Genomic DNA, 25,092 nt, shown 5'->3' with positions numbered 1-25,092 from the left:
TTTCTTTCTCTAAACCATGTGACCGTGACACCTCTATCAGAGCAGAAGGCGGCAATGTCCACAGGGTGATCCACAAGGAAATAGAGGCGAAATCCTGAAATTCACGAAATAACGTTATCTTCAGTTAGCCATTACAACGTCGGGATTAGTGAAATAGTCGTCCCCAAACCGGGATTATATTCACGAAGGTTCTGTATTGTTACTGCGTCAGCTGAACTTGGCTTGTTTGTCTAGTTCTAGTATTTCTTTCTGCTTCTGTTTATGTGCTCGTCTAATGTCAGTTCAGACGCCCCATTTCAGGTAGCAATCCAGGCAATAGCAGGGCTGGCATCTTCAGCTTTTGCGAAACTCTTTCTGCGTTTCCTCTCTGACCGGTATTCGGGCACCTGCTCCTCATGACAGCGATCGTTTCTCTTGGTTACGACTCACCAGACGATCGCTGGTGATGGCTAACTCTGGACGGTGCTTACGTAACAAAAGTTTCATGCAGATAGCTCAATTCTTCATCTATCGAGAATCCGGTCCCTCCGCATTGCATTGTTCGTACTGAATAAGTGTGCATGTGACGAGTTCTCTACCTTTTCCTGGTGGCGGTATCTTTATGATGTGGTACTTGAGGCCCGATATAAAGCTGGCGCCCAGGTTGTAGCTGGTCCCGTCCTCTTGGGTTATGGGGTGGGCGCTGGCGAGGTTCACCGATACCAACTTGTTCACGTCGAACTGCGCTCGTGCAAATGAACACATGTGACACATGCACATCTCAGATATGGCACCGCGGACACAATGGCATTCGCGCAGTATACAGCAGCAACCAAGCGCAACATGGTATAACTTATCAGCGCATGTGGGGCATGGTAGGAACACACGCTTCTGGAGCTCCGAGGTGTCCAATATTTATTCAAACTTCAAGCGGCTACCATTTTCAACCCACTTATAGCATTACAGCACGAATGCCGGACATTAGAAAAATGGCGTGCTGCTCAGTGGCCCGGCGAGAAATAGTTTATAGGAGCGACATGTTGATAAATTCAAACCATACTCACTAGAGTTATTACCACATGATGTTCTTTTTGTTTATTGTTGTTTTTAAGATTAGACCTGTTGTCATAAGCTTGCTGGCCAGCTCATAGTTATTATGTGGATAAGAAACAACCCTAAACGAGTCTGCACTGGTGTAGTAATTAATCTCTCATGGCTATATATTCATTTACGTTACACTGAAGTGTAAGTTATCATTGCAGAAAAGACAAAAGCAAAGTTCTTCTTTTTAACTTTTCCTCCAACTACATTGCCGGCCTGTGTACTGAAACAATTTTTGTCGTTTTTTTCCATCGGTTTGGGCTGCTTTCGCTCACAAGAAGGCTCACAGAGCTCGCTCGATTGAATCTTTGGTTCCTCCAGAATACAATGTGATCCTTGTTTGTTGGACAAACTACCAACCTGTCATAAGAAAGCGCTGATAAAATGTATGACCTCACAGAAAGGCATCGTCGGAAGTTCACGGTAATGTTGTCTTGGGATGACGTTTTTGCGTCTTTTCTAGCTTTTTCTGCCCCGTGAACTTTTTCTTTGAGTAATAGTTGGCTGCACTCACCCTCTGGACGGCTTCTAAAGAGTCTTGGTCGACCTTCCACATAAAACACGTCTCGGAAGTGCAGAATAACTCATCGCCTAGAGAGTACACGTTGCCGAAGTTGTTGTCCGTCAAGTCGCTGGGGACCAGGGCCGCGAAAAACCTGCGCGGTTTGTGGCGTCAAATTTAGCTTCGCCTCGCGTTATTCAGCCCACTGTAAAGCCTAATCGCGCGGCAACTCGTGAAGAGATTCATGCCCGTCGCACATATACATATGTTCAATCGTTGCCAGAGCTTGCTGTAACATGCACGAAATACACAAATTGAAGGAGTAGGACGCTCTGCTTCAGATATGTTCGGTAATAAACCCGTAGCTGTGAGGAGTTTGGGGCTGGAAGCCCCTCGGCTACTCCATTCAGCTCTCTCTGTTGCACAACAAAACGATAGAGAAACAGGTAATAGAAGATTAAATAAATAAAAACGTGTGATTCTGAAGATAGTTTTCACAAAGATAAAGACCTCCCAGCTGACAGGTCTCACCTAGAGAATATGTTCTTGCAGGGGTCCGGGTAACACCTCGTGCCAAACTCAGTCACGACGGGGCGACTGGCGCTGTTCATCTTTTTGTAAGCCTCAGATTGTAGATACCGCGAACTATACCGCACCTGCGAAAGAATCGATGGAGGTGAGTGATTCGGGAAAATTCGATTCACAGATCGCAAATTATTCACATCATCAAACATTATATCAGGATATCGATTAAGGTCTAAATAAATTTGTCTAATGTAGTCGAGTGCATGTATTTTATCTTTCAGTAACTCCGTCTTGCACCCATCCCTTCACAAGAAGGCAAGTCAGTGTCCCACTATAGGAGATACATGTCGGTGATGCCGGATCCGCATACAGCTGATCACAACACACTGTTTCAAATTCTAAACGCTTCACAAGCAAATTCTTTTAGGATATGAGAGAGAAAGAAAATGAGACAGCTAATTACAGTTTGAGATGTTTGTGTGGCGGACCGCCATTAAGATATGATCGATCTGATGAACATTTCTTCGAGTTTAACTTTTATAGAGAGTGGTGAAGTATTGTGACCCTACTCTCTGAAATAATTCTAGGCAGGTGTTATAGGACTGTTGCTCTCTTATTTATGTCTCTAAAACAATATATTAAGAAGTGTACGTATAAGATAGCCTGTTTTTAGCTTACACGGAGACAGCACCGAAACAGCTAGCCGAAAAGAAACTGACGACAAACAAAGCTGTATGCGTTTTGAAGTTTGTGCGCTGTTAGAGTATATGACGGCAAAAAGAAGTTTCGTTAGTTTGTGTTCGGATGAATGCATGTACGCATTATTATCACCCATGGCATTTTTTTTACGGCCTGTTACTTAAGTTAGAAGGTCCTAACTTGTACCTCAGAATGATACTTTACTGAAGACTGCACATGTATAAAATATGCACTCCATAACCTTACATATCCAAGGTTAGGCAAATTGTAGATGCAGTACCATACGGTGTGCCTGCACGCCAAACGAAACCTTGTGTACATCTTAACGCTGCGACCGGTAGGTGTTGCTTGATTTCAGGTCATTGAATCAATCCCAAAAACCCAGGCCACATGCAGCTGCGGATGTGAGTCAAGTTGCCCCTTTCTGCTCAAAAAAGACTTCAAAAATGCTACGATGACTTCAAGGCAAATTTATTCGTAGCTTCTCCGTAAATTTATTAGAGGTTGAAGTATACCGGATTACCAAGAAGGTGTGTGGCAGCAGCAATGCTAGCAGCGACTTCTGATGACGAAGAGTTTAATCAGAAAGCACACAACCCTAATATTGTAGCGACCTAGCACATCCCGCTTAAATGCTGGTGTAGCGCGTTGATAGCGATATAACCGTTAACAAGCAGTCTTGCAATAATTTTCATTCGACGAGATCATTCCCGCTCAACCGCAATTTTGCAAACGCATTGTAGATGCACAAAGCGCCACGAGGTGTCGCTACCAGCTTTGCTACTACCGTCCACGGCTCCGGAGAGGCGGTAATCCGTAAACGGTAAAATAAAGTTTACGGTGAAGTTACAACTCCGTTTCGTGAACGGAGTGAACGTGCGGGCATGCGTCGACCCGCGGTGCGCACCTTTCCCTTGTGTATGTCGAACGCGGACAGAATAGCGGCACCGTCGAACCAATGGCGAAGGCAGAAGCCCCCGCCCAGCTCCCACTTGCCGGGACCCAATCGGAAGAGCTTGCCGCTCAGCCACTCGGGGACCTCGCCTGCACACAGAGAGAAACAGACGACACGCTTTTCGTTAGATTGGGTTTGCTGAGAAGAGGTATATACTTTACCCTGTTCACAATAAGCAAGAGGAAGTGAGAGAGAGAGAGAACAAAAACAGAAAGAGAGAGAGAACAAAGACAGTAAGAGAGAGAGAGAGCCGTATGTGATATGACGCCTGGTTCTGACTTCTGACTACTGTGTCTCCGGTTGCGTATTATGTCGTCTGTATATTTTCTTCATCTGTGCTCCTGCTCATCAAAGACCGCATCGGGGCCTTATTTGTGCGTTCGGGACTCATTATACGGAGTATCTGTCTGGACTCGGTATGTAGTGGGTTGTGCAACATACGTGTGCTCGCCATTTGCCTCTGCGTGTCCCGGTATGTCTGCAACTATATGTGGACTTCAGTTACCCTCTCATCTAACTCCACCCTAAACTCTCTAAACCTGTGACGCTAGTTCTCATTTTACAATTTATTCTTTTTTTTCTATTCATGTTGCTATTAGGTGAAAAGGAGAAGCTGTCGCCATTAGAGGTGCATAAATACCTTTCTTTTATTTTCATGTAAATAATAAAACAAAAAAGAAAGACACCGCAGGCTGACATACCCCAACCGAAAGCTTGGTTAACTACCCTGCACAGGGGCGCGGAGGAAGCTAGGAGGATCAGAAGAAAGTATAAAGGGAGGGAGAGAAAGGCCACGCACGATAAACAAATTTCAGCGCCAGAAAATGCTACTTTTCGGGGGGGAAACTAGCAAAGTACGCGTGCGGAAGAGTACGAACACGACCCGCCAACTTAAACATGCAAATGTTTACTGCCACGCAAACAATGTATTAGCACTCGAGAAGCTTGGCAACCACCTACGAACAAGAAACAAGCATTATATTGTTACGGTGAAGTGAAGGAAGACGTTGAATTGGACTAGAGAAAGACGAAGTCTGGCGGTTGCCTGAACGCCATATCCATCATTTGTAAATATAAGTTATTTTACACTCGTGGGCCTGCTTTCTTCCCGCAACATTTTGGTGGAGGTGCGCGTTGTAATTGGGAGAGTGAGAAATAAACGCTCATCCTATGCAGGCAAATCAAAACTAATGCATTCTCCCTCCTTACTTTTATGGAAAAAAATAAAAAGAAAAGAGGCAGGGCATGGTTGCTGTTTTATTTATTTCTTTCGCGCACAGCTACTTCTACAGCTATGCCTAATCCAACAATCGGCATTAGAGGTTTGCCCGAAGTATCAGCAACGTCAAGAAAGGAACATCTTTATTCACATAGGGATCTCATGGTTCTTTTGCCCTTGCGTGTTTCTTGCCTTTGCTTTCCAACCTGTGTTATATTATTCTGTTTGTTTTCTATCTCATATTGCTATGTCTTCGTCGTGAAAGGGAAGGCGAACAAATTTCTTTCCTTTACACTCATTCGAAAAAAAAAATATCACGAGTTTATGGTTCGCCAGCGTTCAGCCAAATTTCGTGCATGCACCCACAACGCTGGCATGTAGAGCCAACCGGACAGCGTCTCTCGTTGAAATTTCAAATTTTGCTGCAAGCGAATACTAGCAACACCCTCTCAATATTCTTCAGGCCTCTCCTGACCCTCCTTTCCACACGTGCTACGTCACACCATGTGTCCGGCTGCTCGACCGGCATGGCCATTCCCGCAAGAGACAGCACAAACGCCAATGCCGACGCCATCCCTGTTCCCGCGTTCGCCACAAACGCGCGTGGACCGCGCGCAAGTGAACTTGAGCGCAGCCGGCGTCTCATCCAGCGTCTAGTTCAGTCGACTCGCTTGCAGCGTCAGCGGCGTCAGTCAGTCGCTGCCACCTCTTCGCCGTGCAACGGTCCTAATGCAATACAAGTGTTTTGTTGTGTTTACTTGTGTTTACGTAGACAACCTCTGCAACGTCAGCAGTATCTTTTCCGTGTAGCTGTTCCTTTGTGGCCTGTATACGCGTACTATCGTAGGAATGGAATGTTCACCCGGAGTTCATCACTGAATGCCTGCCTTGTTGCGGCGAGTGTAACTTTGTGAAATATGGGCCGGTGATGTGTTCCCGGGTGCCGTGGAAACTATGACAATGGCCCAAAAGTGCGTGTTTACTGCTTTCCAAGAGACGAAGCACTGAAGAAAGCATGGTTGCGAGCCATTCCACGGAAGGATTTCACACCTACAGCGCATTCGAGGGTAAGGCACTGAAGCTTTGCTTCAGGTAATTTTTTTTAGTGATGAGCTTTTGCTATTGTATGGACTGTGACTCCTAGAATGGAAAGTACCCTTTGTAGGCAGTGAGGGCATTTTAAATAAAGTACGCATTGGACAGCAGGCATTTATTTCCGCGAATGAGCGCTAGACTGTGCGTACATCTGTACAGGAATAATAACATCTTTACGGACGCTCGAACGAACTTCATTCTCACATTTTAGCTCGTATACCTAGATTATCGCACTTAGTATAAATTGCGTCACTTCTGCGTGCTACAATTTTTGTCTGTTTGCGTGGAAAATGTGGAAAATGTCCACGCTCTTAAGATGCTTTTTACTGAGCGTTTTATGCAATAGACAGTTCTGACGAATGGCCTTCCCTCATTTCATTTTCTCACGCAGGTATGCGAACTGCACTTCCACACAGATGACTTCATCATGACGTTGTCTCATCAAGATGAACAGACAGAACAATAGAGATGAAGCGTGATAGACTGCAGTTGAAGAAGGATCTTGTGCCTTCTCTGTTCCCAAACTGTCCAAAATATTTTTCCTCAACGCCAGCACGCAGTGAATCGCCAGACACCAAAAAAGCAAGAAGGGAAAATTCTGCGCTGCAGGAGGCTATGAGAAGATCCCTTGAATCTAATGAACTAGAACACAAAAGAAACAAAATTTCATCACACGAGGAACTGAAAGCTAAGCTGTCTGGGATTTGCCACACAACGTTTTGGACTATTTCTGTTGATGAAAAGTGCGAATTATGTTTCTTCTCATTGAGAAAGATCCTTCACCTAATGTGAAATGCGCCTTGCTAGTTCTCCCAGATCTATCACTTTCCGTTTTCCTGAACGGAGTGAAGCTTCAGTCGCTTCCTTGGGGTAGCACTGCGCCAATTCAAGTATGTGACACCTCCAGTCTGTCCTTGTTGCTAGAGGAGATCGAGAAGCACTCCCATGATATACCTGGAGTGACAAAAGAGTCGAAGGAAACTAAAGTATTGCACTTAGTCAGTTCACTTCTTGCAGACGTCATTGAGGACAGTGATACGCCGAAAGAACACTCTGCTTTGTTGAAATTTCTGGTTGAGCAGATAACACTTCTTCTTGCGAAGCAGCGTGTGTATAGTCCAGAACTATTGGTATTCGCAAGTATTATGAATTCAATTTCTCCTCATGCTTATCACTTCACAAGAGCTGCATCAAGAATTATCTTGCCCCATCCTTCCACACTCCGGCGTGTTTGCTCAAATTACAAAGGTGACCCTCTTCTAGAGCAAAAGCAAACGCACTACCTTTCCTACATTCGAGAACGAGTGAAGTCAATGCAAGAGCATGAAAAGACCGTCACCCTGATGATTGATGAGATCCACATAAAATCGTACTTTGACTACAAAGGGGGCACAATAGTAGGATCATCGGTTAATTCCACAGAACCCGCCACAACAGCTCATGTGTTCGTGGTACACTCGCTCCTTTCTGCAAATAAGGATGTCATTCACATACTGCCTGTGAGCAAAATGAGCGCAGAAATTTTGCACGAGCATGCCAAGAACATAATCTTAAATGTTGAGAAAATGGGCCTTAAAGTTATCGCTGTAGTAACAGACAACAATGCTCTGAACCGCAAGATGATGTCCTTATTTGCTGCAAGCCCTCAACTGAGCATTGTTTATCCCCATCCAGCAGACAACGCTCGTCCTCTTTTCTACGTTGTAGATCCTGTGCATCTGCTGAAGTGCGTCCGGAACAATTGGCTCAACCAAAAAAATCACGGAACATGTCTCTATTTCCCTGAAATGGACTTGAATGGTATGACGTATGACGTATGAAAGCTGCTTCTTTTGCAGCGGTGCGGCAGCTTTATTCTGTAGAGAAATCATCGCTTGTGAAGGCTGGCTATAGACTGAACGCAAAAGCCGTGAATCCCACCTCTTTGGAGCGCCAAAATGTGAAACTCGTCCTGGATCTCATGAATGAGTTCATGTCAAATGCGCTTAGAACACATGGTTCCGCATTGAAGATTGCTCAAGCTGAGTCGACCGCTCTTTTCATTGACATTATCCTCACATGGTGGCGAATAGTCAACGTTAAAGACCCTTGCAAAGGCCACAGGCTTAGGGACAGCATGCAAAATCCTGTAACGTCTGTTGGCCACACACAGTTAACTTTCCTGAGTGCAGTTGTCGACTGGCTGGACGCTTGGATACGAATTGGCGCCAGCAGTGGTTCGCTGACGAAAGAGACGCACAGTGCTTTGCGACTGACGTGCTATTGCCTGGTTGAACTCTCGCGGTACTGCTTGGAGGAACTTCACTTTAAGTACATCTTGTTGGGAAAGTTTCAGACGGACGCGCTAGAAGACCGGTTTGGCCGTTACCGCCAACTAGCAGGAGCACAGTACCATACTTCGGTGCGTCAACTCTATGAATGTGAGAAAAAGCTTCGTCTTCAAAAACTTTTGACATTTCCACGCGATGAAACAGAGTGTGAAGGCATCAGTGAAGAACTTGTAGGATGGAACTTTTCCGCGGCTGTCAGTGACGACGATATTGCACATTGCCCACTCCCATATGGATGCCATTGCTTACATTGCAGGATACTCTGCTCATGCTGCTTTAAAGAAGCTTTCATGCTCCATTTGCTTCAGTACACTGGTTATTCAAAACCGTGAGATTGAAGCGGAAAACACAGCCATGATAGTTAACCTATCGAGAGGAGGGCTGAAATTTCCGCAGCCATGCACAGTGCATATGGTACTGATGACTAAATTAGTTGCAGAGAAATTGTCTTTCAGAGCCAATGCGAAAGATTTTCGCTCCTGTGGTAATCAGCGTGGTGTTGTGAGTTCGCAGACGATTTCTCTCCTGGAAGAACCAGACACTGAGACATGCGAGAATGGTCATAGTGCACAAACTCTCTTGCGTTTGGTAGTTCGTGTTGCAACCAATGTAGTTTTAAGCAACTTTTGCAAAGTAAGAAATGACACTATACAAGACAATGCGCAGCAGAAGGCGGCAGCCCGCAAAGCAGCAACGCTGAAGAAAAAGTGAATGCAATAAAAGTGAATGCAAGTTCTTTCTAACGCAATAAAAATAGTTTTGCGAACACTTCACTGCTGGCGTCTCACGGTTTCTTATTACAGTGGTTGGACTAGCTACACAATGCTTCCCTTGTGCACGCGAAGACAACTTATATGGCGTGCCGTAATAGTATTTTGCCCCCATTAACACATATGGTTGAACTCTGACAGCTCAACGTTCCTGTGAGTGCACGCTATTATACCTGAATGTAAAATATTACCAGCGAAGCAGAAGACTTTTTATAAACTTCCAGAATGCTCAATATACTATCGTCGCAGAGTATGTGAAAATGTTTAAATTAATAAGGAAAAAGCTTGATTAGGAGCTCAAAGCGGGAATATTTTTCAGTATATAAGGTGTCCTGTAATAATGAAACCAATTATAAATAAAGCAGATAAAAACCAGTATTAGGCATGCACAAACTACTCCGCTTCATTTTTTTTTTTGCGCTAACCATGAAAGAAAAATGAACAAATCACTGTATCAGACAGTTTGGAACTTCATGGCAGCTAAGCGCGGCAGTACCCTAACTGCAGTGCAAACGGGCGCAACTCTGAGATAGCGAAGCGCAGCGCCGGCACGGTCACTTGGCGTGACGTCATGCGACCGGTGGAGAGGCCTTGAAGAATATTCAGAGGGTGTTGATACTAGACGTCGTCTTCTCGCACGCTTTCTCAAAGAAACTGACGAGCGATTTTGGGGGGCCAAGTTTTTTTTATGCGAAGCATATTACGAGAGCTCAACCCAGCTCCTCAGGCGCGGCGGTGTCGCCATGAAACCACGTGACACCGTGACGTCACGACAGAGGAGAAGTGGCTTTGGCTCAACTCTTGCAAGACGGGCTGGGTGGGAATCGAACCAGGGTCTCCGGAGTGTGGGACGGAGACGCTACCACTGAGCCACGAGTACGATGCTTCAAAGCGGTACAAAAGCGCCTCTAGTGAATGCGGTGTTGCCTTAGAAACGAGCTGTTTCTAAGGCGTGCGTCTCTTGCTCAGGCGCACATTTCGTTGCCGCGCCGAACGCTGCTTTGCTCGACGCTCACCGCGTCCAATGCGGGGCGCGTAGTCGCTGCCCTGTAGCCCATTGTCTTACACCCCTTGACGGGTCGACGGGAACGCTGTCGCGTTCCACTCTTGAAGGCGAAGCAGTAATGCATGAGTTGTTTCTTCGTCTAGCCGAACCAAATATAGCCAAGCAACAGCAGTTCACCAGGCTAAACAGTGGTTCAACAACTAAAATAAAGGCTAGTATGCTTCGCATCCTGGGCTTAACCATACCTAAGCCACAGCCATTTTTTTTTCAATTCACAACGAAATCCTGACACTCAGTAGTGTTTACACCTCCAGCGGTTACTTCCAAAAGCGCGTGGATATCTTGTAAGAAGAATTTTTCGATGTGGGCAGCCTCTGAAAATAAAACAAGAGAGAGAGAGACCCTTCTTCAGCAACGCTGAGAAGTTACAGCGACGCCAATAGCCCGCCTCGCTAATGGGGAAGCCGCCCAACGTTCTGCTTTCACAACACGAGTGAGTGCGGCTGTGGTAAACTACCTACATGTTCACCTTTTCAACCACTTTCGAAGATACGTAAAATAAAGCTGGTACAGTAACTTTCCGTTGTTGTAGAGACCTTTCCTATATTTGTACAACGTATTTCCCGAAGTAAACGCCTACGTCATGGCTGGCTGGTCGCCGGCCTCGTTATAATGTCGATAGACGAGCCGAGCCAACTCACCGAGAACGAAAGCGAAAGGAGCGCCACTTTTCTACTCACTACAAACGAAGGCTTATCCGCGCATTGTAAATTAGAAAAAGAAAGCTTATAATTGAAAAGAGTTTACTGCATCGCAATTCTAACAAAAGGACCAGAAACCGCGTAAATTAGCAGGAGGTCTTTTAATGAAGACTGAAATATATATATATATATATATATATATATATATATATATATATATATATATATATATATATATATATATATATATATATATATAAAATTCTTCATTAAAAGTTTAAGGAACGTATAAACGTTTAATGCAAAGCAAACAGCGCTCGTTTTAGCCAGCACTACAGGCAACCTTTCCATCAGCGGAGTCAGCTCGATTCATATTCTGAGCGGATGTCTGTCCCTTTAAGAAAGTGGGCGTTTAGGGCACATCCTGGCGAGCGAGGGAAGCCCGCCGCAACGCATCGTGCACAAAGCCCGTGCTTCCGGCTTCATCCCCCACACGAAAAACCATTCTCCCGAAACAGTTTTCGCGGGCACGTTGATCACGTTTGCCGCTACCAAAACATCGCGTAAGGGCTTCTTTTCTGCATCTGAATTTATCTGCCCCAGCTTTGTAGCCTCTTTGCCGCAGCCTCCCTCATCACCGTGTGTTTTGATGCCGAACCCAACGTGTGCGCAGAGACGCCGATGGGAAATAGAGAGAGGGGGACAGGGAGAGGGGGAGAGGATTCCATGGCAACGAAGGAGTTTCCCGTCGAAGGGTGCATGTCCGCTGGGAATGCAAGAAGAGAAGCCAGCGAGTTTGTTTTCACAAGCGAGGTCCTCCTGCGCCTTGCTTTTATATGCCTTTGAGACGAGAGCTTCCTTATTAGATTGTACTACTTCTCTTAAGACAAGTTCCTTTCCTTGCCTCAACGGAACACTACAGCCTCAGATCAACAGCCGTTCGTGCATTTCAAAACTTTATCACGGTATTACGCAGTGCTTCAACACGTTAACTCGGAATAGCCACTAACCGGCATACGTTACGGCGTTATTGTGACCTTAAGGGAGGGACACCAGCGTACAACTGTTAGTGTCACTTATAATATAACCGGCTAATAACTGAATTCTTGCGTTGCTATAACGCCACGTGTGGCGCAGTACGACGCCGGTGAACTTGTACAAATTTTCCCAAGTCTCTCAGCCTAGTATTTTTTTACCTTTATAAACCATCGACATCAAACGGAAAATAGAATCGCAATAAGGTGAATATCATTTTCTATACTGACGTCTTGACATTCAAAACATTGATTTATGGTCTTATTATTGTAACATTGCCATGTGTCATGCGTTAAAACTGCCCACAGCTGAGCATATGGTCGCGCATTCGATCCAAAGCCACGAAGGCCGCAGTCTGACGGCATAGGAATGCAAAGACAAAGACACACACACACACACACAAAAAAAAAAGACGTCCAAGCATTCGGGACTTTTCTGCGCGCTCAGGATCTCTATAGATGGTCAACGCTAATCCGCAGCTGTCCATTGTAACGTCAGGCAAAAGCACCATCAAATTCCCAGACGTGAAACAGAATATGTCAGCACAATCTGATATTAACGCGCTCATTTACAAAGTGTACATTACAAAGATGGCGAGCTCATAAATGGCAGCGGAATCTCAGATGCAATTATTTGTTGCAATATATCATGGGTCCTTGCAGAGGGTTACACAAATAACTTGCCGCGACCAATCAGCGATCTCGTCCTCAGAAGGCTCCACCATCTGTTCTAACATCCATTCTAAAAAATAAACACTGCAATTACGTTACTAACAGCATACCGTATACATATTTCTTCCACGTGGGGAAACCTCGTACAAACAGCGTAGCTTTCTATTGAATTGCCCTAGATTACGGCCAATTACCTTTCGTAATTGGCATTAGCTTTCGCTTTGGTGAAATTTCGTTTATTTGTCTGGCGCAACCTACTTGTAATCGCATTCACAGATCTCAAGAAGCACTCACTCTTACGTGAAGAAAAAGAGGTCCCTATGGTGATTCAGGGAGTGCTGCCGTAAGGGCTTCTTGCTGTGCCTCTTGCTTCTTGCCGTGGCGTCAGAACATATCACCCCTACTTTTCACCTCGTCTGGCGATTTATGACCTAAGCCCGGACACAGGGGCTTCCACGCCTTCTATAGCCACGTCTCATTTACTTTATCCTTTTTCGTTGTTCTAGATGTCCTTCACACTTTCGTGTTTACCGAGGGTTTTGTTTTCTTTTCGTCTGGAGTAGAGTTCCCTCTTTAACGAGAAATACGGACTCGCACGTCTGCTAGCGAGACGGCCAGTGGTCTTCTGTTTACGTTTGCGTCGGCCTTACGGAGCGAAGGAGGGTGTTCCAGAAGACATTTGTTTCTCTATTTCAAGTGCAGGGAGAAAATCCGAGCTTTGTGTCCACCCTCAGTGGCTTTGGCTTCAGCTCAAGTGCGTCGCCACACGGCGCCGTCTGTTCTACCGTCACGATCTTCTTTCTCTGGTTCCCCCGAGGCTACAGCCCCGTGAAGCCAAGCCAAGCACTTCTCGGTGACCTTTCTCATTTCCTGAAATGGCCCCGTTCCCCTGTTTCTTTCTTGCGTTATTCCTACTGCTTGTCCCTGAAACTTCCTTCTGCTTTCTTCTTCTCCGATATGTACGGAGTTGTTGTTATGGTTAGTAGCGAACCCATTTCCGTTTGCTTTTTTTTTCCTTTCGGCGACAGCGTCGACGTTCATTGCCCGCGATGCAGCTTTTTCGTCCGCGCCATTGCGTCGCGAACGGAGCAGACCGAACGAGGTCAGCAAATGTGTCGTTTTGCAGACGCGTCCTGCAGCCCGACGTTTGTTTACTCATCAACGCCACGTGTGCGACTCATACTTAGCGCACTTTGGCAATTCGTGTAGTTTATAGTATATTTTTGCCATCTCTAACTGGCTACATCGATTTGCTTTCAACCGAGTTGCTACACCTAGTTTTCAACCGAAGGCAGATAGCGGAGATCGGTTTTCGTGGCGCCTTTAACTCAATTGCCAATATTCTCTCCCTCAAATGCATCAATGCGCAACACTCATCGCTCTTGTTTATTTTTTTCCTTGTTTTTTTTCTTAGTCTGACGGCGTCTGTATGACCATGATTCATTTTACATTTCACACCGTCCGTTGGCATCACATGCAAGAAGGCGAAAACCCTTGTAACGACCCTGATAGGACGTACCGAATGCTTTTTTAATTATTATTATTTAAGGTGGGTTATGCTAGCGTATGTAGTTACATGTTATTTTGCGAGAAGAGCGAATATATGGAACCTATGATTAGACACACGCACGCACATGAACACGGGCATACGTGCACAAGCGCGCACACGCACAAGCGCGCACACGCACAAGCGCGCAAACACCTACACACGCACGCCCGAAGTTGCCGCCCCAATAAACGGCGACGTCATGGATTTCACGCCTGATTTTTTTTTTTTTCCGTAAATACGAATTGCATAGTAAAGGAGTCAAAAACTGCATTTAACAAGTTTACAGAATTTTATTGCACCACAATTGTACAAATATGGGACAAGGCAGCGAAATATGTGGTGTCACACTGATGTACCAGTGACGCAAGCAGAATTTAAAAAAAAAATAAAGTGTAAATGTGTGATTTTTTTCCTCTACAAGCAATCAACTTTTTGTCGCCTAATTGACGAAACTAAAATTCTGACAGAATATTTTACCCGTCTAAATTGATTTGGTGTTTCTATTTAGTGTCCCTTCAACAAGTGTGTAGTTAACATTACGCCACATACGGGCCGTAATGTTGAACGGTTAAACGAAAAGCTAAAATGAACACTACATGAGTATGACTTATGAAACCGTATATAGAAGCATCTAGAGAAATGAATTGCAGAAAAAAAAAAGAAAAAGCCTGCTGAGCGCCGCCATTTCCCCGCCCGAAGCAAGCAATTTGGGTTTGCCGCGGAGAATATATAAAGAAAAGAAGAAAACCAAATAAGCAAAAATTAACATGCCCAAACTGCGAAGCAAGCGAAAGTCTACTCTGCGATTTGTGTTTCTATATTCGCAAGCAATCATTGGGCGTTTGAGTGGTTCTGAGCTGTGAACGGAAACGTCTGTATCAGCATGCGTCCGAAAAAAGGAAAGTCAAAGCTCGTCAGCGTGGACACGCAAAGCCTGAAGTGCACCACTCTCCTCGACCATTAAGCGCTGGTGCGCGGCGCGGTCCTCGAGATGGGAACGTTCAGTGAATATGACGGTCAGGAGATTTTTGCTCTCGACTGCGACGTTCCAGCGTTACGATAACCGCTTAAGCGGCTTCAGTCGCAACATTAACGCAAACATTCCCTTTGAGTCGTTCCATTTGATCTTTGCTTCTGCGGTACGTGAATTCCGCGTTTTTGATGGCGTTTCCGGGGGCTCTTATCTATGTTTCTTACTTTTTTGTCATTTTGCTTTGTCACGCCTCAAACGAAACCTTGTCGATTGACGTCGTAACTTTTTACACCTTTGTGACTGTAAAACACTTTGACTATACGTCTCGTACGCGATACCTTTTATTTATTTATTTTCTTTTTGCAATGAAACGTTGCGACAAACCGTGGCAATTTTCAAGGTTCAAGCTGCTTGCATCTGTCTACTCATCTCAGGTCACGTGGCTGGGCTTCAAGCCTTCCTTTGAGGGGGCATACAACAAGACATAAAGTCAGAGAGCACGCGATAAAGAAGACTTGCATAACTGTAACTTTGGTGATTTCGGCTCAGTCCCTTTTCTTTCTCTTCTTGAGGGTGAAATATATTTACTGGAACGTTCCTTCCGTTGAGTGTATGCTCTTGCGGGTTGGCCTTTTGTAGTTACGCTCTGTTTTACTTAATAATATGTCAGTTGTTAACGCGCGCGCTGTGTGTTTCTGTCGCGTCTGCAGACGTCTCTTTTTCGCCGTAAGCAAAGAATGTCAACCAACTTCCTCGTCTGTCCACAATGCTGGAGTTCACATGGCAGAGAAGCACTCTTGGTGGCGTTATCTGGGCTTACGATGGCTACAGTAGCGGCTAGCATCAGTTATACGAGTAGCACAATCTGTTTCTTCGTCACGCACGAAAACATCGCATGAGCGAGGTGTGATTCTTTGTCTGGATGATGTGTTTGAGTGAATGCCAACGAATTCCTTTAATAATGCTTGTGTTGAAGTAAGACGACTGAAAGAAAAGTCACAGCTTAGACACAAATGAATACATTGCTTTCGAATTAAACAAGCTTGTCAGGCAGACCTATGGCCGTCGTACCAAATCGACATTGTAGCTGACTACTAGAGCGTCGCATTAGAAGCGGAAGCATTCGAGATGAATGCACCTGGAGTAAAAAAAAAAAAGGAGCATGGTACAAATACAGGTTCACTTACGAATAGCATAGACACTTTCCGCGAAGATAAAGCGTACTCTAGAGGCATTCCGTAGTAGTTTCTCTTATATTTTCATTTCAAGGGGGGTCATGCCAACGCCTACAGTTTTTTTCCAAGGCCGAGGGTGCGTGTAGTTTGCTGAAGCCGATGAAACGTGACGAACGAGTGCGTGTACTTGGCTTCTCGCCAGTGTTGGGCAAGGGCGCGTCGCTGAACGCTGCAAATTGGGCGTAAGTAGACCGTGGCCTCCCTTCGTCCCGGGCTTGGAGCCTGTACCCGGTGATTCTGCTGCATCCAAGCGCTCCTGAGCGCCCCCATGAGGCTGGACTAGACTATTACTACGCGGCACGAAGAAGCCCCAGAGATGAAAACATTGAAGACTTGGGAAACAAGCACACAACCAAAAACAGGAAGGGAGGGGAGCGGGGGGATGGGGGGGGGGGGGGGGCTACTGAGCTCGGCGATGTGTGTTTATGCTCCAAGCTCTAGAATGACTCCCTTGGTGGTTCTTTCCATTGTATTCCGTCTCAGTTCTTTTCGTTCGTTACTCTCAGTTTCTTTAGTTACAGAAGTTGAAATACCCGAGGGGCTAGCGAACCCAACATAGCTCGCCTTTGCTGCTCTATCATAGCGAAAAAAAAAATCAAAGAAAACAAAAAATGTAACTAACAAAACCTTAGTGCTGGCGGTGAGTTGAAATAGCGGTAGTTGGGACGCTCTGAAACAACAGAGCGAGTAAAGAAGACAATAATTTTCACGAGCGTTTCTAAATGTGAAGCTTACATCGGCGCGCTAGTTAGGTTTTATTTTTTACGTTTTTTGTTGATGGCAAACAGGAAAACTCGATTTAAGACAGTTATGGCGTCCTCAATCGATTTCTGAACCATACAAAATAACGAAATGAAAGTGCCATGAGGTAGAAAAAAGATGTCCGGTTAGATCAAACACGCCTCCAGAGGTGCACTGGTTCGGTACTCTATGTCAATGTGAACCGGCGATAAGAAACTATATTAAAGCGCCGCTCCTGGGCAACCGTTCCTGCGTAGAGAGTCGCCGTTCCCGGCGTAACAGAGCGAACGAGAGCAGCGAATGAAAGAGCGAACGCGGAGCGCAACGCGAGATGAAAAATGCGGCGAGAGCGACTAGAGCGGGAAGGCGAAAGCAGAGGAGGAGGGTGCAGCGGAAGCATGAAGAAGAGAGCGGAGGAGGAAGCTAGGGCGAAAGCACGAGAAGAAGAGTGTAGTGCCGCGCAAGGTGTGCACTGCGGCGACGATGGTTACGAGATGGCGCCAGAGTAGCGCGCGTCGCATGTATGCAAACAAAGCGCTGCATGAGCGGAGGTCTGTCTGCGACGGCTGCTGCGAGTCGCACCCACGCGTCACCCACGCGCTGCTTCTCGCGATCTTTAGCGAGGCAGCCGCGCCACATTGCGCTCCGTTTTCAACGTGCCGCACGAAACAGATTGTCCGCACCAGTCAATACATCACTAAATGAAAACACCCATAGAACTGCACTCAGATTTCGTATTAGGAGTACAGTGATCGTCGGTGATTTTTTTTTCTTTTTCTTTTACCCGAGTCACGAATCCGTTTCTACATTTTCTAAATTCCTTACACCCATGTATAGATTTGTCATTCCATTCTTATGGCCAATGCGCATAGGGAAAGTTACAAGGGCCACAGAGAAGAAAAACAGCGTATGACTGTTTGTGAGCAGTAACATGGTCGCGAGTCATGAATGTGAGGTGCAATCAACAAGCACCTTTTCTTGTGTCTTTGAAACTGAAATATAGCCGTGAGCTGAAATTAATACCTCTGTCACACGGCACGTGCAATGTCATTCACAGTAAATGACATCCATAGCGAATGTCTCTGCGGTCTCGCGCTCTCTGTCTACGCGGGTATACTGAATACCATTCGCAAATGATGGCGATGTTTATCAGCACGCAGGTAGTAGTCGGCAATCGACATGTATAATTTCAGGTTGCGCTTCGCCCTGCGCAAATCGGTGAGGTGATCTTCCCACACTTTTTGCAGCGCGCGCGCCTCGCCGTCGGTCCAGTGCACTTTTCGCTTCTCATTCTCCGCTGACGAAGCTGCAGAGTTGGCTTCCGTGGGTTGGCGGATAGGCTTTAGCGTGGCACAACTTAGAAAACAATATGCAGAAATGAAAAAAAAAAAGCGGACGAGCGTTTGTAAACATGGCCGACAACAAGTGCTAGCGTCGATTCGGCGACTGGGAACAAGAATATAGCTGCACAAACCACTTCAACTATCGCATTCTACGTCATAAGGAGGTTTAAAAAGCTCATAACAGCAACTATGACAACCTTTACTTTGATTATATTTCGTTTTAAATTATCGATTTCGTAATTTTTTGCCAAGCCCCTGTCGTCGAGATTACATAAGTCGCGCTTGCATGAGTTCAGGCATAGAATTTCTCACTACATTACCTAGAGGGAAATCTGGCGCTGCTGCGCTGTGGTATGCATGGGAATGCCGGTATATTGTGGATTCGGATTGGCATCGTTCTCGTAGAGACAGGACACCTTGAAGACGCGCTTGGCAAGTACCGTTCCGTCTGTCATAATGATTCATTTTCTACTAGAACAGCACGTGAAAAGCTGTTTTAGCTTTATTATTACGCGAAAACATGCTTTGTTAACTATGATAACTTGTTATTGTGTGTACGACTACATGTTACGTAAAAAGTATCAGCGGGCCGCTAAAGTTGGAGGACTGACGACAAGGTTCGCGCTCGCTTTGAAACAGTTGGTCGTCTGTTCTTGCTTTTCTTCGCTTGGTCATGCATCGTGGGTGAGTAAAGATGTAATATGCGTGAATGGAAACATTTTATGAAGATTTTACTTTGAGAACGCGTTATTTGCGTAGCCATATCCACGTTTTAGACGAAGCCTCTTACAACACCAGCCAACACGAGCCTCGCAGACACATATACCGTCATTCCCATGACGGCACGGTGTCCCCTTAAGAAACTCCCTAGACGGTGGCGCCAGGTTACCCTCTAGGTGTTATAGTGAGAAACTCTATGAGTTCAGGGAACTAATTCAATGGGCGAATGCCATTAGCCGTGATTTTCATTCACTATGCCCGCGTATGAGCAACAATAATGACTTTAAGACGTTATATCATTCGCTGCCAATGACATTACACGTGCCGTGTGACAGGGGTATTAGTTGGAATGAATTGCAAGTGTCCTCTAGAAGTCTTTATTCAGTGACCGATAACATCTGGCACCGCTAGGATGCTCCCTTGTATTTGCGGAACAAAAACAAGAAACTTTGAAAAATTAAGTCTTTGCGCGTAAACATGCTGGCGCTGGTGAAGATAGGTCAGTTTCGACAAACCCTGTAACCGCCGTCGATGTTGGAACGGGCAAAGGAACGGAGACAGCTATCTTAATTCCATGCGATGAGACTCTTTCATGCCCTTGGAGTAAACTACGTAGCAGTTACGATGGCTTAAACAGAGAACCAATATGTTATTTAAAGCCGTGTACTAAATAAAAGTGGCAGACTATGTGATTTACATTGCAAAGCACTTAACGGCACAACAACCACAAGGAAGACAACGGCGCGATAATGATAACAATAACCACGAAGGTTCGTTGCGAAATTCATAAGCATTATTTCTGTATCTATTTTAGCCTGCCTGTGAGAACGATTTATAGAGAGCGCTGCACTTTAGCCTCTACACAACGTTATTACGCTAGAGTGTTACGCTAAAATCCCGTTGCGTGGGACATTACTGCTTCACGCATTTAGAAAAAAAAAACATAGCAACGGCAGAAACAACAAAGTGCTAGAAAACACGACACGGGGCGCACACACAAAATAAGGACAGGCACGCCGAACTGCGGGTGCGCCCCTATTTCGTGGCGCATGTCTCCGTTTGCTCCGCTTAAGCTCCGATAAAACGAAGCTAGACCGGAGAGGTCAAGAGGACAGCATTATCTGCGGACCTTCTTACCGTTCGAATACCATGGAACCAAGATCTAGAGCTTTGCATAGTAAACCCTGTGGGGGTAGTTTCGTTTTCACTGCTTTGACACCAAGACGAGCGACGCCGCTCTCGCTGCGAAAGTCCGGGCGTGTCAAGAAAAAGAATCGGCCGTCGCGGATAAAGCACTCCCTCGAGGATCAACGCATCTATAGCCGTCAAAGGAGCTTAGCGCGAAGAAAAGCCCGTGAGGATTTGGAAAGGTATAGAGTTTGGCCGAGTAGTTCGTATAAGGAAAGTACCAATGCAGGGTCACCGCGAGAAAGGACGCCTACTTTCGCGTCGGTAGAGTTGCTTCATGCTGAGATTTCGAGTGATCACATTTTTTTTTTTACAAGTAGTCACCACATTAGGCTGGTAACTATAGATAAGCTGTCTTTCATGCAAACTAATTTTCTTTTTTTCTTTTCTTTAAACTAGCTGATTACCAATATAGTACACGCATACCCATGAACAAAAGTATACGAACCAGTGGCTGGCCGTAAAAGACTGAGTTTATTCGTAATTCAGGCGCGCAAACTGAAACTGACGAGTGCACTGGAAGGCTTTCAGCGCTGTTCAAGTCCAAGCTTTATGCGGAGGAGAAAACCGTTTTTATCGCGGAATTCCAGGTCCGTATGGTGTTGCTCAGGGGAGCATACGTTTATGTCGTGTATACGTCGCGCACACAGCGTACCAGACAAGTTTGGTTTACTTTTACCGGCCGTGGTGTCAACAGTTCTGCTCAGTCACTGCCACAAAATAAGCCCTCAATTTTATCGACGCAATAAACGGTGAAAGTTGATCGTAGCTGCAGCACTCCACAATTTCGCCTCGCGAAGTCATCAGCAGCGACTTTCTTTACTGTAAACCTCGATAATTTTCATTTTGCAACGAGACTATGTCAAATTGCAGCTTTAAAATAAATAATGAAAGTATGTTTTTCTTTCTTTTTTTCTTTACAACTTTAGGTAGGGGGCTCATGTCGCAATGCCCCAATGTAGCGACATCGTGGCTCAGGCGTCAGAGCAGTACAACGTAAGTATAGTTTGGAATCTTTACGGCATGCGTTTTTTTCAGGCCTGGGTGTAAAAGAAAAAGAAAAAAAATATCGAGGTCAGCCTAGCTTCAATTCCATTTGACCACTCGTTTCTCGTACGCGTATGCCTTCAACTACGTCCGCAGTTATTGCATTTGCGACACGCTTGCACCAGCTGATGTGCTCATGCGATCGTAATCGGGTTTGGCAGTTGACCGAACGCTCTCAATTTGTCTTCATCAACGGAACCAAATTACAAAACTCAACACCTCACTCCCCTTAGCGGCACTTCTAAGTTTTTTTTTTTTTCGTTAATCTCTTCTCTGTACGCTTCAGTGGAAAAAATGTCCATTAGTTGAGGTGGTAATGATGAGCGGTGGTGAACGGAATGGTGAATTTCTCGTTTTACTTCGAGATCAGAGCGACCTAATTGCTCGAAGTCTAGTCATTTTCTTTTTCTTTCTTTCGGTTGCGAAACTAATATTTTTTTATAGAAGCGGCTATCACTCCGCACAACAACCGGCAGGAGAAAGAATTTTTCGAAAAGGCAGTCTGCATAAAATATCGAAAAGAAATTCCGAATGTTAACACCTCAAATCGACGCGTGGACTACGAGAGAGGCCGTGGCGGAGAACTTCTGATTGCTTCTTAAGTTATCTAAAATAAATACTGGAGTTTTACGGGTCAAAACTAGGATCTCATTATGGAGCATGTCGTATGTGAGGGACTCCGTACCAATTTCTAGCATCTGTGGTTCTTTCACGTGCGCCCGAATCTACGTACACGAACATTTCTGCATTTCTCTCTCATCAAAATGCAACCGCCGCGGCCGGGTTAGACCTCAATCTGAGCCGGGATTCCAACCCGCGACCTCGTGCTCAGCAACGGCGCGCCATACAGCCACTCGTGCCTTCACATGTGCTGTCAAAGTGACGCTACACCTTCGTACCTGTACTGTATGCTTGCTCCTACAAGGGCTTTCTTCGGTGACGCTTTCGCGAAACCGCGTGAAAAGCTGAACGTCGCGGCAGTATGTAATAGAGGGTAAGTAGAGTGGCTTCCATACTTGACCTTTTATTGATGAGTATTGCCTATAGAAAACGTACCAAAAATATTATCACCGCCAATGCATTTATAGGAAGGTGGTGGTAAGTGAAGCTGTAGGTGTGTTGCGCCTAACGGAGGGCAACTTGTCCAACACTGAACCCACGATGTGCGCCCATTACGCATATTGCTCTTCAAAGTGATGTATTGCACAAGCACACGGTTCAGTGTAGTTTACAGAACGTTTATTTTATTTATTACCTTGAAGTTACTGCTATAACTGCTTTGTGGTCGCTATGTTACATGCAGATGCTTTCCGATCTTATTTGAGAAATGTTTTTGGTCAAAGTTAAATCAATGCATGACCCGTGTGCGGTAAAGTTGGTGGAATCGGATCGTTCAGGTAAGAGAGGCCAAATTCTTCCACGAAGCGGGCTCCGCAGCCTGCCGCACGAGAGACAGATTGTCCGCGCCAGCGAATATATCGCGAAATGAAGACACGTACGCAGCTGCGCTCAAATATCGCATAAAGAAGTACCGTAATTGCCAGTTAATTTATGTTTATTTGCGCGTTTCATATTGAAAGGAAGGTTGCGCTGTATGTTCGCTTAACGCCTCTGCCTTACGGAGGCATGAGCTATTGCTCCTGGCACACTATCCCGGGATCGGCCCACTAGGTTTTCTGTCCATGTGACAAACGCAAAAAAAAAAAAAATCTCGGGATTCTAGTCACAGACAGCGTCGCTGTAAAAAATACATGTATATATATTTTCTTGCTGAGTTTTGGCCTCGAGTACGAACTTGCTAGCTAAATGTCTTCGGCCAACGCTGAATGACAGGCAGCAATCACGATTTGTTGGTTTTGAGCCAGAACACGGGACAAGAAAGGAGAACTTTGGCAAGCTACTCGCTTTCTTTTGAAAGCGCGCTCAGAGGAGACAGACCGATGCAAGATCTCCGGCTACAGTAGTGCCACAGACGTGATGTAGCCCTTAAGGCCAGAATACATGGAGCGAACTTTCACGACGAAGTTCGGGCGGCAGAAAATCTGCCGCTCCGCGACGCCGTATGTTCGTCGTGCTGCGCTACATAGAACGAAGACACGGCGGCCGCCGCCGGTGAGTCGCTGCGTTGTTATCGGTGTGGCTAGGCAGTTTGATTCGCGCTAAGCCACTACTTCAAATATAGACGAGGCAAATGCGCTGTAGTGAAACACATGACACCAAAAAAGAACTTTAACGACAACTATTATCGCTTTTGAATTGCGGAACACTCTAAAAACGCGTAAAATTTTGTTTGGAAATGATTTCTAGTGTTTTTTTATGTGTTTGAGAGATTCATGTGCCGATATAGTTTAAAGAAAGCGGCGATGCTATGCGTTGTGGCAACACTTGGCGGGTAAACAACTTTCGGCACCTCCAACTCCGCGGCTCTGTACTGTGGCTCAACGCGCGCGCGGCCGAAGCAAGCAGACCCGAAAGTAGCGCACGTGAGCTTGTCTAACCATGGCTGTTATTAACTTATTAACCGCTTTGGATGCCATGAGTACGAAAAGCAGGAGACCGGCGTGAACGATAGAGCGGCATCGGGATACACGGACAAGCGGGGAAGCCTAGCCGGAAGTCGGGGCGGATAGTGAGACCTGATTGGCTCGCTTTGGGGCGCCGCTCGTTTGCCGCTTTCGGTATCGTCGCCGCCCGACGAACTTTTCTACGCCAGCTGGATCGGCGGCGAACGACGATTTCTCCGCCGCCGCGCGTCGCGCGTACGCCGCCGGGCGTCGAACGCCGACTATTCGTCGCATATTCGCTCCATGTATTCTGGCCTTAAAGCCAATGAATTACGTATCTGTGGTTCACACTTGCCGAGAACTGTCTGTACGAATTCCGAAGGAAACCATAGGTGGCTTGGGGTGAATCCCATTTCCTGTTTTCCGTCCTGTCCTAGCGAAAAAAAAAAAGGAAACGTTCAAGCAATATATAAAGCTGGAAGCGTTTGTCCGCCCATTCACAAGGGCCGTAAAGTAAATTCAAGAAGGGTGCAGCACACGGTTGGGCACGTTCCATGTCCGAGTATGGGGCTGGTAGCCCGTCCGGCCGCCACTTTGCCATTACGTGCACTGGCAGTGACGATGGACATACCGGGAAAGCTGCGCGTTCAAAGCTAGGCCATCTCGCTGTGAATGCGTACCGTTGCTACGGCCCCGTTGAGAGAGGCGAAGAATGTGAGCCAACTATTGCACGGAATCTGCATTCCGGCGCACTTCGTGCCACGCACCTTGCACATTGACACGAACTTCGAGAAGCTACTAGAAAACTTTGGCGGACGTCAAGCGCATACAACAGTCTGCTCGGGCAAGATTCACGCTGGCGCTTCCTGCCCGAGCTGCATCGCTTGCGCAGGCGCAGGACTTACTCGTGTGGTCCCACCGCGACGCCGATTAATGAGCGAGGTCGTACCGATCGATGAGTGTAATTAACGCTGAATCAGTGGGGCGGAAAAGAAAGCGGACGCAGGACCACCTTTCTTCCGTGCGACGTCTCAGTAGATGCGTGCAGCGCAGCGGAGGCTACAGAGCGTGCGCTATCCGATCGGGATGCTGCTGAATTCCTCCTTATAAACGACGTGTGTTCGTGAAAGCAACGGCTGGAACGTTGGCAGCACTGATATGTGTCCCTATACTTAGGTATCAAGCTGGACTTACCGAATGTCAA

The 25,092-nt window shown here is 46.0% G+C and overlaps 2 protein-coding genes across 8 annotated transcripts in view; one reads left to right on the top strand and one right to left on the bottom strand.

The window, feature by feature from the left end:
• The window catches only part of LOC139056301 (uncharacterized), a 447,952-nt gene that overhangs the window by 307,316 nt on the left and 115,544 nt on the right, over window positions 1-25,092 (top strand). For 6 of the 7 annotated variants that reach the window (XR_011512262.1, XM_070534439.1, XM_070534436.1 and 3 more), the window contains one exon: window positions 21,267-21,333. The exons of the other annotated variant lie outside the window; for it this stretch is intronic. Coding sequence is in view for 5 of the 6 variants with exons in the window: in XM_070534439.1 (XP_070390540.1) it covers window positions 21,267-21,333 (67 nt within the window). In the remaining variant the exon portion in view is untranslated. The remainder of the gene's footprint in view (window positions 1-21,266; window positions 21,334-25,092) is intronic. 7 annotated transcript variants of the gene reach the window in all.
• The window catches only part of LOC135900880 (carotenoid-cleaving dioxygenase, mitochondrial-like), a 119,447-nt gene that overhangs the window by 16,521 nt on the left and 77,834 nt on the right, over window positions 1-25,092 (bottom strand). Inside the window, exons 2-5 of the mRNA XM_065430474.1 lie at window positions 3,714-3,850; window positions 2,114-2,238; window positions 1,595-1,736; window positions 579-720 (exon numbers count right to left, since the gene is read on the bottom strand). Coding sequence (XP_065286546.1) covers window positions 579-720; window positions 1,595-1,736; window positions 2,114-2,238; window positions 3,714-3,850 — 546 coding nt within the window. The remainder of the gene's footprint in view (window positions 1-578; window positions 721-1,594; window positions 1,737-2,113; window positions 2,239-3,713; window positions 3,851-25,092) is intronic.

The sequence above is a fragment of the Dermacentor albipictus genome, chromosome 2, assembly GCF_038994185.2.
Source record: "Dermacentor albipictus isolate Rhodes 1998 colony chromosome 2, USDA_Dalb.pri_finalv2, whole genome shotgun sequence".
NCBI lineage: Eukaryota > Metazoa > Arthropoda > Arachnida > Ixodida > Ixodidae > Dermacentor > Dermacentor albipictus.
The sequence above is the reverse complement of the archived record's forward strand: the minus strand, read 5'-3'. Positions and strand labels throughout refer to the sequence as shown.